Raw genomic sequence first — 14,288 nt, forward strand, 5'->3', positions numbered from 1 at the left:
GAAAAAAAACAGGGCAGGAAAGTCTTTGCCCTCTCCTGTTATTAAAGTAATTATAGTGCCAGATTGTTTTATCTTTAAAAGATAATCAATTGAAATCACCACTCAAATACTGAGATAAATAAACAAGAAGCAGTTTCCAAATGTTTTAAGTCGCGGTTTAACGCAACGGCGGCTTTCGTCAAGTAACAAAGCAAATAAATCAGGATTAACAAAGCCACAGGACCTCACTTTGTTGAGTGCTCCGTTAAATCTTAGTTTAGCCTGCAATCAATTTTATTCAATCAAATTTATAACGAACATTTACATCAATTTTGTCCTTGAGCACAAACTCACTGTAAATTACTTTTTTATATTAGTTTCAAAAGGTATACTAATTCAAGTCACCGCTTTTTAGGGTTCGAAACTCAACTTCAAACGGACCTGATTGAATGTTCAACAAAATCAAACTATTACCGTATGTAAAGGCTTAAAAGCCTTTATGTAATAAGGAAGAGAAGAATATGCTGAACGTATATTCCTGCAAATGCTCAAGCGTGGTCTTACTATATCAAAAGTACCTGTTGGAGATATCCTCCTTTTCCTCGAGTCGTTATCATTCGTTCTGAGACGTTCTTACGTATCATGGACAGTTGTGTCAAGAGTGGTGCGGATTTGGTCTGTCCAGCGTGTCGGGGTGCTGCCTCTTGTCCCCCTTGTGTATGTTTGGCAACTTTGAAAAGGCAAAATGCCTTTGTTTGGAGTCAATTGAAAGTCTACCTGCTGCAAAAGAACAAGCATTCTGTATGAGTACATTTTAGACTCCGTATTTTAAGAATATAGATTTGGTGAAACAATTAAACCCTTAAATACCATAGTATTCAATAAAACAGTCTGACGAATGATGTGAGCAGTAATTACGAGCAGTACTTAGCATATTAATGGCGCCATCGCGCTCCGATACGGTCGTTTACTAGCCACTAATTAGTATAAAGGCCAACATCTCTATCACAATTTAGCAATTATTAACGAATAGTTGCAATTGGACTAAATTTTATTGGAATTGAACAAAAACACAATATCAACAAATTGTATTTTTTGATATATTTTATCTCCGTATTTTCACTATTTAGGAAGATGTTATACGACTTCATGTCAGTGCGCTACTTTTCTTTATACCGTTTTTTGCTGTTTGTGGTGAAAAGCTGGTATCTTCAAACCACGCCGGCATTTGCATAAGTCGAACTCTTGCTGACTAAAAACACCCCTTCAATTGCCTCATCCACAGTTACGGGATTGCTCTCGCGCGGTTTGAGCGACCGTGGTATTCCTTCTTGACTTTTTTTTTTCATTTTAGCCTCCTTCTTGATTCCTGGGTGTAAAGAGCCCCCATTAGAGTCTGCAATCATTTGAACATAACATCTGCTTGACCAGCACTACATGTCGGGCCACGACCAAAAAAGAAGAAAAAAATCTCTATAGCGATGCAAACATAAGCAACACCAAGACGCATCACTGGTATTTTAATATAGCCTAAATTATTTCAGGAAGGTGTCAATTGCTTTATATTTCTACTCGACCTCGTTCATTCCAGACAGTTTAAGGTCATAGCCCATGAATCGTGGATCACATGTTTATAACCTATAATTTCTGCGTGACTACTATCGATTGTCGTACGAAGAAGTCGCCTAAGTTTCAATGAAAACGAAACGTTCTTAGTATAAGTGTAATAGCAGGTCTTTCAAGGTTAAAAATTCTTTTTTAGCTTGTTTTCTGATTATGCCATTAGTGATTATAGATTTGATTTATGTTCAAATATTTTTTATTGGTGGTTATCCTCAGGAATCATCGACAGACGTAAGAAAAGAGAAGTTCTTTTCTAAAGAGCTGAAACATTGAGTTTAAAATACTTTTTCTCATCTGTCCGCCAATTAAACGCCGAGTTTTCTTTAAGTTTTTTGTTTTTCCGATATTCATAATTATTTTTTAAAACTTGCTCCGAAACTAGCTTAGCTCAACAGTTTATCCCTCTATTTTTGTTTTACAAACTTTTTTTCAATCAGTTGGTTAATAGATTTACGTTAAACAAGAAGTCTGATCTTAGATATAATCTCGACGCTTTATCCATCAAACCTAATACAGATATGACCGATGGCATGTGGGTTACTTAGTAAGGGAATTAGCGAGTGTTAACGAGCTTAGGGGTCTTGTACTACCTTTAAAGTAAGACTGTCATAGATGAGCAAGCGGGACATCGCTCTACAGATAGAGCTATAGGGGATATAGTTGTGTCTCACTCACACAACTTCAGGGGTAGGGCCCGGAGCTAAGCCGGGAATTTGTGTAACTTACATTTTGATATAGGTAGTCTGTTGTAGGAAGATTTCTTTTTTATTATACTTTGTTATTTTTAGCAATATTGTTTATTTGGTATGTTTATACGAAATGGGATCCGTTTAAAAGTTAAACCTACTCTAAATATTGTACTGTTGAGCAAACGACTCCCAGCCAACTTTGGATGCAAAATTACGGCGATCCAGGCAATACAAGTTTTCTATATTATTTGCAATAATCTGGGATACTATTCCAAACCTAAATAACAAAAGTAACAAAACCGAACCTCAAAATTTATAACATTGTTTTTACCCGTAATTAGAAAGAAAATTGCTGCTAAAGAAATAATAAACATTTCCAAAGGCGAATCTTAAAAGAAAATTAACTGTAACGTCTTCATTTATTTAACGGGAGCTTCGAGAATGCTCGAACACGATGTTTCCCAATTTGCTAATAAACGTTGAAAGTTAAGCCTTAATTAGCGACGGTGTAGCTTCGAGGAATATTTATGTTTTAACCTCTTTTCTGAAGCCTACATGGCGGTACATACAACTCACATTATACATACGTGTAATGGGTAAGAAATATTTTGGAATATCGTCTTCAGAATAACATATATTGTAATTTTTTTTTTTTAATATCCCACACTAAGGCATTTTGTCCTTGTGTCGTTTTCGCAAACATTCAATTCGCATGCACAAAGTCAACTTAGCACAAGCTATCGTGGATGATAAAAATGCCTGTTTTACACGGGGATCGAATCCGAGACACGTCTCGCACAGTGGGTTCTTGAGGTCAACTATACCACATAACGAAGCGAAACGTTTATTCATCGTTTTCAAATAACATCCCGTAATTTTACCACAATTTATTAAAGCCATCGAATCAGCTTATATTGAGTGCATCGTCTATAGTTTAGCTATTTGGTATTTCTCCTCTAAGCTGTATAGTTCAACCCTTGGTTTAAACCTCGTTACTGTTTATTTATCCGTTGGTCGAACTCCCGGCATCTATACATTCGGTTCAATGCACAAGACTGCGATACTCGCAGAACCGAATTACTCTGTGATACCAATATCTTCCGTCTGGTTCAAATTGCCGTGAAATTGAAATAAGATTTTGTAGACAATATTGAAATGTTCATTTTACTTATAATATGGTATTGTTTCGTTTGTCACTATCACTCGTTTTTTTTGCATAATATCTGATTTATCTATATCTGTATGCGTAGGTACATAGGCTCACTATCTAATATTATAGTTTATGTATATGGGGAAACTTACTGCGCTCGACGTGCCGCGGGTTTGATTCCCACGAAGGACAAGTTTCCGTGTGACGCTTGTTCTCAGTCTGGTTGTGTTTTTGCATGTCACTGGAATGATTTTTTTACTCTAAGGCCACTTTACTTTAATGTTTGTCCAAAGGTATTTTTCGTGTCTTACCATTTATCTGACCCTAATTAAAGTTGTAATTACATGGGTTCTACTTAATACCAATCCTCTTTACTTAACACAACGTTTGTAAGTTAACTGGGTTGACCTTTGACCTTAGGTAATTTACTGTTCCCAGAAACTACCTAATCTCATTACGAGGCGGGTCGCTTCCTACTCTTATGAAATTTTAATTGTTACTGGGCCTAACTCTTAAAGTAATATAATTGGAGATGTGGAAGAGGAACGTCGCTCTAGGTTTTGTAGTGCGCTGTCCCGCTCTCACAACTGTTGTGTCCTCAACCATGAGAATAGAACCTCTAACCGAAACTTGGGAGAAAAAGGTTACAAGATAATTATGTGACATCAACTGCTGTTGCAGGAAATTTGAATTACGAACTGTGGACTTTTGTTTTTTAATGAGACAAGCCTGAGGACATTTTTATTAAAAACAAAAGAAATCCCTAATGTTCTTCTTTTAAATGTTTCAGAAGTTAATTTAAATGATTATTATTCTTTGTTGTTTGATTTACTGAGAAATACATTTTAGGGACAAATGTGATCATTAACAGACTGCCTTAGAGGTATTTGTCTGTTACCAATATAATAAATACATATGTATTTTATGTATATTTGTTACATAATCATAGGAATAGTCGTAACAACTTTTATAATGATTTATTTTATTTAATAACGATGTACTTTCTGTATGGTCGTCATTCAATACTTCCATAAAATCTACGCTAACATATTATAACACGGTGATTATGCCTGTTCTAATTGGAATCGCAATGTTGCCATACCTCGGATTAAAATTATTTTTCTATTTCCTTTGCCTGTTAACTGGCATAGTTCTCCAAAGTCATTTAAAACTGCAAATATATTTATTCAGTACAACAATTTTTTTTTCAAAACAGTATCTTGTTGATTTTAAAATTGTAAATGTCTAACGTTATTTAATACCACGTTTCGTTGTGATAAAAAGAAATTCGTCTAGTTACATTTTCAGTATACTAAAAGCATTTTCTCATTCCTGCCGGTTTCACTGTTGAAGAATTGCTCTCTGCAATTTGAGGTATCATGTTTCTTCAGTTGCATAGCGATGTATAATTTAGTTTTATATTGCTCGGCTTTAGCCATTCGTTAGAGGGAGGTTTATGCTACTTTTAGATCCTCAAATATTAAATTTAGTTTGTTGTGTTTGCTGTAAGATAGAAAACGTTTTGGGTGTGTGAGTTGAAGTCTTACTATAATAAAATGTTTGACAGGGTGTTTGAGTTCTTGGAAAATGGAAAAGTAAATGAAATAAAACTTCTTAAATTGAATAGAATAACCATTGCCACAAGATAAGTCTTTAAGCATAGTAGCGGTTTCGCCCTAATTTTGTTCGCCTGAATCGGACGAATATTTAATATTTTTTTATTTTTAGATTCGCTAGAGACAAATTTAACAGCGTGCGAATCCGGTACAATAATGTTTTTGGGTGTCCAAATACCTACTGTTGCTGTACTACTTAATTTTATGAGGCATTTGGGCGTAAATTTTATTAATTTAAGAAATTGGATGTACCGCATTCGCCCTACATACCTACACAATATCACAATTTCACGCCGATGGATTAATTTGACGTGTATTATGTAGCCAAGCGGTAAGACCAGGCTCTGGGGTCGTTAATTATAACATTTGATGGTAACTATGTTATCATACATTGTAATCATGGATTACGGTTCGTTATCGGTTATTGTCGAACCACTCTGTATTCAGTAATTAAGATCGATTGTTTATGTCAAATTGGTTGGTAGATATACGTATTTATTTAACTACAATTAATCTTATATATAGAAAAGTAGGGTAAAGTGCTTATGAACTTACTTACTGTTATCTCTGCATCACGGCATCAGGCTATGGTTGACTGGTAGAGAATGCATCAGGCATTGAGTCCGCTTTCTTATAATGGTAATGTGTGAGAAGGTAAATAAATAAATTTAAAGAAAATCGTAGACCAAGTAGGTATCATGATTGTGCATTTTTTATCAGGTACAACAATATTAAGTATATAGTTCACGCATATAATACAATTTACCGTATTGTAAAAGAAAACACAAATAATTATGTTACACGACCAGCAACTGCAAAGTACCAGGGCACCATAAAGAAAAGGCTCTATAAAAAATTGGTACAAAGCTAGCTCGCTACTGAAATCCTTTATTCCACCATTCTCACCTGTTACCCGGTAATGAGTCTGACTTTAACGAGGTTTTCTGCGAGAGTCCTTTACAGCATTGATGGGAAAGGGAACAGGCTATGGCCGGTACCATGAAACTGTAACACAGGACCGTTGCGATTGTGAAAAGGAGACGCAGCTATGTAAAATGTAGAGCGCTATCTCATGTCTCGAGTGAAGTATTATTTTTCATGTATTTATGGTCGCTCGTTATTCTGTTATTGCTCCTTTTATGTATAAATGTGTATAGGACTTAGGTACTGCGGATTTTGGTAGGTAGGCTTTGAATATTATGCATTGTACTTTTGTCTAAAACAATAGTGTTCAGAGTATAGTCGGTAATGTTTGATGTTTGTTATTTAAGAAGCTAAAGGTGTATTTCTTAAGTTTTCGTTGTGATTTTCAAACATAGATAATTCTTTGTAGTTAATACAGATGATTTGGTTACTTCGTTCTCTAAAATCTCTTATTAGGTATTATAGGTCCAAAAAATAATATTGAGCTACTAGCTGTTGCCCGCGACTTCGTCTGCGTGGTTAGAAGATATAAGTTATGACTTTTTCTTCGCTCCTATTGGTCGCAGCGTGATGATATACATATAGCCTAAAACCTCCCTCGATTAATGGTATATTCAACACAAAAATATTTTTCCAATTTGAACCAGTAGTTTCTGAGATTAGCGCGTTCAAACAAACAATCAAACAAACAATTAGTATATACATAGTACATACATAGTATATACATAGTAATTAGTATATATATAGTACAATTAGTATATAGATGCCAACGATATCTTCGCTACGTTTCATCGATTTTTAATTTCTCGCGCGGAGATTTTAATATTACGATAACTCATTACCTATTAACATTTTTGGCGTAGTGTAAAAGGCAATTTTGTTCTACATTACATGCATAATATATCTAACTTATTTATTTGGATAAGGATTAATACTGTATTGTTAAAAAGAGGTTCGTAAGTAACCAATAATTTTACTGTATTAAGAAAACACATAAAAATGGTTATTGTGGGTTATCCTTGGAAGATAGACATATACCACCGCGGACTTTTTTGTAGATCTATTAAAGAGGTACAAACCCGCCATACATTGTTTTGTTGTAACTCAAAAGGTTTTGGCAGCGTTCTCGATGAAAGCTCTCGAATGGCTTAATTTTTTCCGACATGTTTAACTAATATCGCTGTAATATCGTCAGTTTACACAAAACCTAAACTTATTATACACTAAAACCTTCCTCAAGGATTGCTCTATCTATCGTTGAAAACCGCATAAAAATCCGTTCAGTACTTTTCTAGTTTATCGCGAATAGACAGACAGACAGACAGACAGACAGACAGACGCAGCGGGGGACTTTGTTTTATAATATGTATAAGGATTTATTATTTATTTAATAACGGTTTACACACGCGTATTTATTGGGATAGCCCGACAAGTTTTAATCGCGAAACGGGTACGCGTCAGCTCATGATTAAAGACTCCTTTGGGTTGAAAGCTAGTAGGGATAACCAGATAAAAATACAAGTGAGTAAACCACAACTGATCAAGATTTTTTATAATAGTTGAGATATAAGTTTTCTTTTCGACGTCCATTGAGCAAGTGATGTGATATATGTACTTGCATGCATGAATTTTACTTTTTACTCTAAAAGTCTTTTGTTTTGTAAGCTTTGTAACTGGCTGGGAAATTCTAGAATGCATTCATGTTAAAATACAATTGCGATGTAAACAAATAATACTCTTAACCTTTAGTAGTTTGTGCACGCGATCACCACGATTACCCCTAAGTGTTTGCACTCAAATGATTATGCTGTTACAATAAACTTTTACAAAGTTTAACTTTTTAGTTCATACTAGTATTTAAGGGTAATTGTTAATGTGTTTATTAATGCTTGATGTGCCCGCGATAATCGTAATTGCAAAGAGCGTCTTATTGACACAGGTACAAAAAGAACTGCAAATTAAATATAATTTTGTAGTTGGTACAACACGTTTTTTTTTATTATAGAACCGCCATCTTCATCTATCGCGGTATAGTTTAGGATTTCTTTATAGTTCAGACTTTTCGTTAATACGGTGTGAAAATTTAGCCTTAGTTACTAGCTGATCATGGAGTTTTCTATTAATTAATGTATTTAGAAAATCACAAAAGCGTGCCAAACAAACTAGCATAGGTACTCTCTCTATTTTAATTCGCTATTTATACCTATTATACTTTACAGCCTTCAATAATAAATTGAAGGTTTTTATACAAAAACTGTACTTTCTATTAAGTAACATGTGCCTTTGGCGTTGCACCTGCCGGTGTTCGCAGGCGATAATTTGTTCCTAACTAGTAACAGTTTGCAACATCGTTTGTACAGAAAGTTCAGGGAGTTAGTCTCAACCTATAAAGCTGGTTACACAGCTGTGAGAGAGACCTGATAAAAATGTTCATTTGACACATTTGCAAAAACAGTAGATGGAGGCTTGTTTAATTAAGCAATTACCTGTACTAAGAGACCTAAACAATATCATTACATTAACATTGTGTTTCAATATTACAAACTGGAAACTAAAATAAAATTAAGAAAAGATATCAAAGAAAAAAAAATACAATTACGAGTAAACAAATTAAGCTTTGTCCTTTGTTAATAAAAAGGAGAGCAATATGTTTACGTATATATGTGACATTTCTACAATAGTTAACGTCAATAGATAGGGGTATAGAAAAGAAATTTCATTTTGCGTGATTTTAACCTGTTCCACACTTCAACGAACTAAGTTTTATCCTTTGTTTAAAAAAATATGTACAAACGTGTACGCGTGTGGGTGTGTTACATTTCCACAATGGTAAAGGTAAAAAAATAGTGCACGCACAAAAAAGAAATTCCGTTTTGACAATTCACCTGATTTTCACCTAGCACCTAAACACCCATAGGAAGTCTTATTTGTAGACATTGAAATGAATTATTGTAGAAATGTAGCATTGCAAGCGGGGCTGGGGTATGCGGTAACGCAGTACAGGACCAATCGTGAGAATCGATGTTCTAATGTCTTACGTGTTTACATCTCGGGAGGTCATTCTGCCCGGACAGCTGTGAAACCAGCCTTAGTGTTAGAAGTACAAACTATTTCAAGGTCATGTAAGAAGTTTAGTTGTAAGAGGTGTAGGTAAGAATAAAACCTTCCTGTTTTCGGTTACAAGGAGAATTAGCAAGGTTTTGAAGGGAATGTTATTGTGGCAGTTTTACCAATGTTAATATAGGAAAAATATTCCTTGTTTTTTTTTTTGCTGAATATATAAATGTTTGCTGAACATAACAATATGCGTGTGCGGTTTACTTACTGAGGTGTTAAAATTCTAGCAAAGACTACATAAATGTTATTCTCGTTCGTTTTAAAAATGTTCAGGCCTAGAAGAATTGTAATCAATCAAAAAAATTTTCAAATCAAAACCTTTAAAAATCATTCGCCAATCATTGACCAAGAGACCGCCATCTTGAATACTTAATGGACAAACGCGATTGCCTTTTTCAAGCCCAAAGAAGGGTTGAATATAAAGGACTTAGTAATTAATAAGGGTTTCAAGTGGCCATAGAATATGCATTTACTGGGACTAAGTTGCTGCAGGTAGGGGACCGTATACTAATAGTGAGATTTCTTGCCACGTTTTAATTTGTATTTAAATTACGCTTCTGATATATAAGATATCTGATATAAAAGATACGGCCTGGTACATGTTGGGCGGATTGCTTTTAGTCTACGTATACGGATTCCTAAAAATTTGGATTAATTAAACACTAATACTGTAGTAAAACTACGAATCAAATTATTTACATTTCAAGTTCTGTCCAAAGAACTCTCCTCACATTGAAAACACACTAGCTAGCTTTGAACACCATGCTTGCTCTCTAACGCTATAACTACAAAAAATATAAAATAAAACTCCTTAGCCAGACAAAAAACGGCAGACAATCTCGCCCAAAAATTTAAAACATTTTACTTTGATAAAAATTGTTGTAAATTTAATAAAGCATGTAGTATCTCTGTAATCTGAAACAATCTGTTTGCATATTTGACATACGGTTGTCGCCCGTCAGCGGTATTCATTTTCACAGCGAATCCCAGGTGTGTCTAAATTAAACTTTACTTCGACCGCAATGTCATGTCACAGACATATTACGACTGGTTTATTCTAGAAATCTGCTGATTTACTGAGGGCTGCAAGTTATCAATGTAAATAACTTGCAGATTTTGTCTTTTGGACGAAACTTTTGTAAATCTATGTTACTATCTGATGCGCGCGGCTTGGCCCATCTCGATATCGGTTATAGCTGTAAAATCATTATCCTCTTCTAATGAGGTCGCATAAAAGTAGTTATGACATAACAAATTTCGTCAAAATCAGCCCAGCCGTTCGGGCTTGAAAGGGTAACAGACAATCACATTCTTTGAAATTTTTAATCTCCACAAAAATCAACATTTCTAAGTTACATTGACAGAAAAACAAACTTTTTATATATTTTAACCAGGGTAATAATTCTGTTCGGTCTGAAATCTTATAATTTTAACAAAGAAAAACAATTCAATTTTACACTAACAAGTTTTTCCCACTCAATCCTCCTGCCTTACTAGAAAACTTTGATAGACGTTATTGCCTATAAGAAAACTTCCTCTGTAGCCGACAACTGCTATAAAATAGGTATATAAAAAATTGATGAACAAGCTATAACATGGACGAACTAGAACAATGCACTTCGCACTTCTAAGATTACTTTTGTTTTCGTATGGAAAATATTAAAATTTAAAGTATTCCGGTCTGAGAGGTAAAGTTATGTTTATAAGCTAAAACTAGTCTCCATATTTTGTAATGGAATTGAATAGAAATATTATTTGTCATAGTGTTTTTTTATGTTGACACTTCTGCGCTGTATCAACATATAAGGAAGTGAAAGAGATGGCATATAATACAGAAAGATGGAAGTCGATTTAAGAACAAGTGCGAAGCACTTAAATTTTGATTTATTGATAGTAGTTATGTTTCTAATAGCAAATATTAGGTTAGGTTTTTTTTTGGTAAAAGTTTAATCCCACAATCTCGTTATGTAAAATTTGGGTTTCTGCATCACAAATATCAATATGCAGCTTCAGCAAAAAGTGAAAAATATTGAAAATGTTTTCATCTATAATATCGCATTTTTCAGAGAAAAACGCATCGACAAAAACGTGTACGATAGAACAACAAGCTATTTTAGCTCATGTTCTGAATATTTTGAAATATTATACTCAATAGCTAGAATTTCCTTGCAATCTCTCTCAGAGCCAATCTGCTCCTAAGTGGCAGCTTAGTAACAGAAGCACTGAAACGTGTTAGTAAACACATGTCTACCAAGCACGATCACTAGTTTCAAGATGTTAGGACTTAGAAACCTGTATGTTATGCACCCCTGTATAATATGGGAATACATGTTTATGGGATTATGTTCTTTAATGTATAGGCAGTAAGATATAGTCAAAGATTGAAATAAAAATAAAATTGCGTACGGCTAGGTAAATGAAGCTATAATGCACTGTTCTAGAAGAGTTCTAGAAGACTGATATCCTTGGCCACGCATTTCTACTTAATAGTCATAGCTATTCCGGCGGTCTGATCAATATTTAATCAATCAGAATAAAGTTATCACCAATCATTTCAAGCAGTGTGTTTGATTAATAGTTTTTTGATCATAACCAAGATCGTCGATCGCTAGTCCGACAATTGATTAGATTTTCATCGTTTTGGAAAACGGATTCAATATCTTACAATCAAATGTTTTTATGATACTCGTTTCGCTACTGAAAAAATACTGCTTGCAAAAGAACATATTATTTTTAGATAGAAAAATAAAAACTTCAGGCTCAGTGTACATAAAAACCCAGCCTCTGTTTATCCAATCCCAAAAACTAGACTAATTGAAACCAACCCAATTTTATTCGCTGTCGTTCCAATGAAATCCGTTGGTGACGTGTCAGTTGACATAGCAAGCAAAATAGTTTTCATAGAGATGGAATTTTAACTCGCTTTGACGTATAAATTTCTACCGGGATCCATAGACCTAGATTACTGTATAAAAATGTAGTAGTAATTTACTCTGGGTTTGGTTATTTTTTGTACCTGACAGGACAGGACAATTTTTGAATATTTGCGTGATATGCGTAGACTAATGCAATTTCTACAGTTTTATCGAATTAGCTTTGATCTAAACGCTCAAAAAGACGACGGAGGGATGATTGGAATGGTTTCTTTAGATAGTCTACGTGGTGAAAAAAAACACCAACTATTAATTTGTTTATTGCCAACGTTTACTACGGCTACTACCATTCGCCACTGTTCAATATTGTGAAATTGGCGCAACTATTTCCATACATATGAAGTTGTCTCATTGAAAATAATGTTGGTCCTTTCGTCCGAAAAAGTTATTTGGCAACTTTTATTATTGCGCTTCTTGAACAAATAGCGGTCATAAGACAACATGTTTACGACTTTATTACAGCAGTTACTATGTGCTTCTCGTAGCTATAAATATTTGCAAGGCTTATACAGAATTTTATTTCGAATCGGACTAGAACGTATCGTACAAATTTACATCCGAATGAAATCAAGATTTTCTGACATCGTCATAATATGTTTTACCTATCGTCATCCCCTCTTGAATGTAGGCCTTCTATAATAAATACCAACCATCCCAAGACGGCAAAACTCAAAAAACAAAAGCAGATTTGATCTCGTGTTAAGCTTACACGTCTAATCTCTCCGATTCTCCCATAATTCATCCATGGAATCAACGTAATTCTGCTGTTCTACGCGGTACGAAGTTTTGCCAAAACCGTGTGCTCAAACAAGCGGTCTCCGGATGTTAATCTACGCCTCGTCCATATTACATGAGATGCGGCACGTATTCTAACAGAACTGTCCTCCCATCCCTTCTCCCGAAATCGTACAGTCAGCACAAAAACACCATAACCACATTCGGATTTAGGAAACAGTTGCCACTCGACAAAACATCGAGAAAACTTTTGTGACTTGAAAACAATTGCACTAACAACTACAAACTTATAAGATGGCGACATTTTAACGTTTCCATATATTTTTGAGTACTTTGTAAAATAGATTTTGTTTGTCGAGTCTCGTTGCTGTCTGTACTTCCTCCGTAAACAACGGTGTGCCAAGAACTGAGTATCGCAATAGATTCTCCTTATTTATGCTCATAAACGTCAAATGTATTAAGTTATTTTCTCTTTTATTATGTTTACGGGGCCCGAAGGTTTGTACACGAGCCAGCGTTCCCTCATAAATAGATTATTTTTAGGCCTACGATACATACACCCTCGGACACTTTGGAACCGTGCAACTAGAGTCAGTAATATAACGTTTTAAAAGTGCCTGAGATACGGCCTATTTGAAATAAAAACTTTTTGATTTTGATTTTGATAGTGCATTATTTCTTTGTATCTTGTTAGAATCAGTTTTATTTCATACTCATACTTGTATGTCGTAAATATAATCAATCATAAGTAGCTGAGCTAGATCCAAACATTTGTTAAAGCCGTTTAGAATTTGCGAAAGTTTGCTAACTTACTGTGTTTACCCAGTACTCTAAATCCTATCAACCAGGCAAATCATGCTTAGAATTCCAATTTAGCGTAGTAGGTAGTCAAATATATTTTGCAAATCAAACGACAAAAGAGAATTGGGTCGGCTCGAAGCCCTGTCGCGATGTGTTATAGTTTCCCAATTTAATCCGACATTCGTGATACTAAAAACAATAAATCACGCTACGCAAAATTGATGTATTATTTTTGTATTCATATTCAAATTCTGAAAAATGGTAAATTTCTCTCGCTCGTAGTATAACCGAATTCAATACATGGGGGACTAGATTTAGGTTGTTTTTTTTTACATAAAACGTGTTTTAACGTGTTATTTATTTATTATTATTTCGGTGCGTAGAAATATTTTTATTTTCAATAGCCTTAGGTATTCGAAAAAAAAACACCTGGTCGTTCAAATACTCATCAGTTAATTACAATTTAGATTGATTTACCCAATTTATATTTCAATTCAAAATTTCCCATTTTGTATTGTTAACAGGAGCGCTTGAGCCAAGAGGAGGTTACGCGGTTGAGTGACGTCCGGAACTTGGTGAACCAGCTCTACGAGGCCCTGAACGTACGCGAACACCAGATAAGGAAGGAACGTGAGCTCAGAGCTCAACTGGAGAAGCTCTCCACTGAACTACAGCCTTTGGAGGAGGTAATATCCTTTAGACCGTAATTCAAATAATGTAT

The 14,288-nt window shown here is 34.6% G+C and overlaps 1 protein-coding gene across 2 annotated transcripts in view; it reads left to right on the forward strand.

Annotated features, from left to right (window-relative positions):
• Nucleotides 1-14,288, forward strand: part of LOC113502318 (calcium uniporter protein, mitochondrial) — a 175,584-nt gene that overhangs the window by 158,003 nt on the left and 3,293 nt on the right. For both annotated transcript variants that reach the window (XM_026883839.1, XM_026883840.1), the window contains one exon: nucleotides 14,092-14,253. In XM_026883839.1, the coding sequence (XP_026739640.1) occupies nucleotides 14,092-14,253 (162 nt within the window). The remainder of the gene's footprint in view (nucleotides 1-14,091; nucleotides 14,254-14,288) is intronic.

The sequence above is a fragment of the Trichoplusia ni genome, chromosome 17, assembly GCF_003590095.1.
Source record: "Trichoplusia ni isolate ovarian cell line Hi5 chromosome 17, tn1, whole genome shotgun sequence".
NCBI classification, from domain to species: Eukaryota; Metazoa; Arthropoda; class Insecta; order Lepidoptera; family Noctuidae; genus Trichoplusia; species Trichoplusia ni.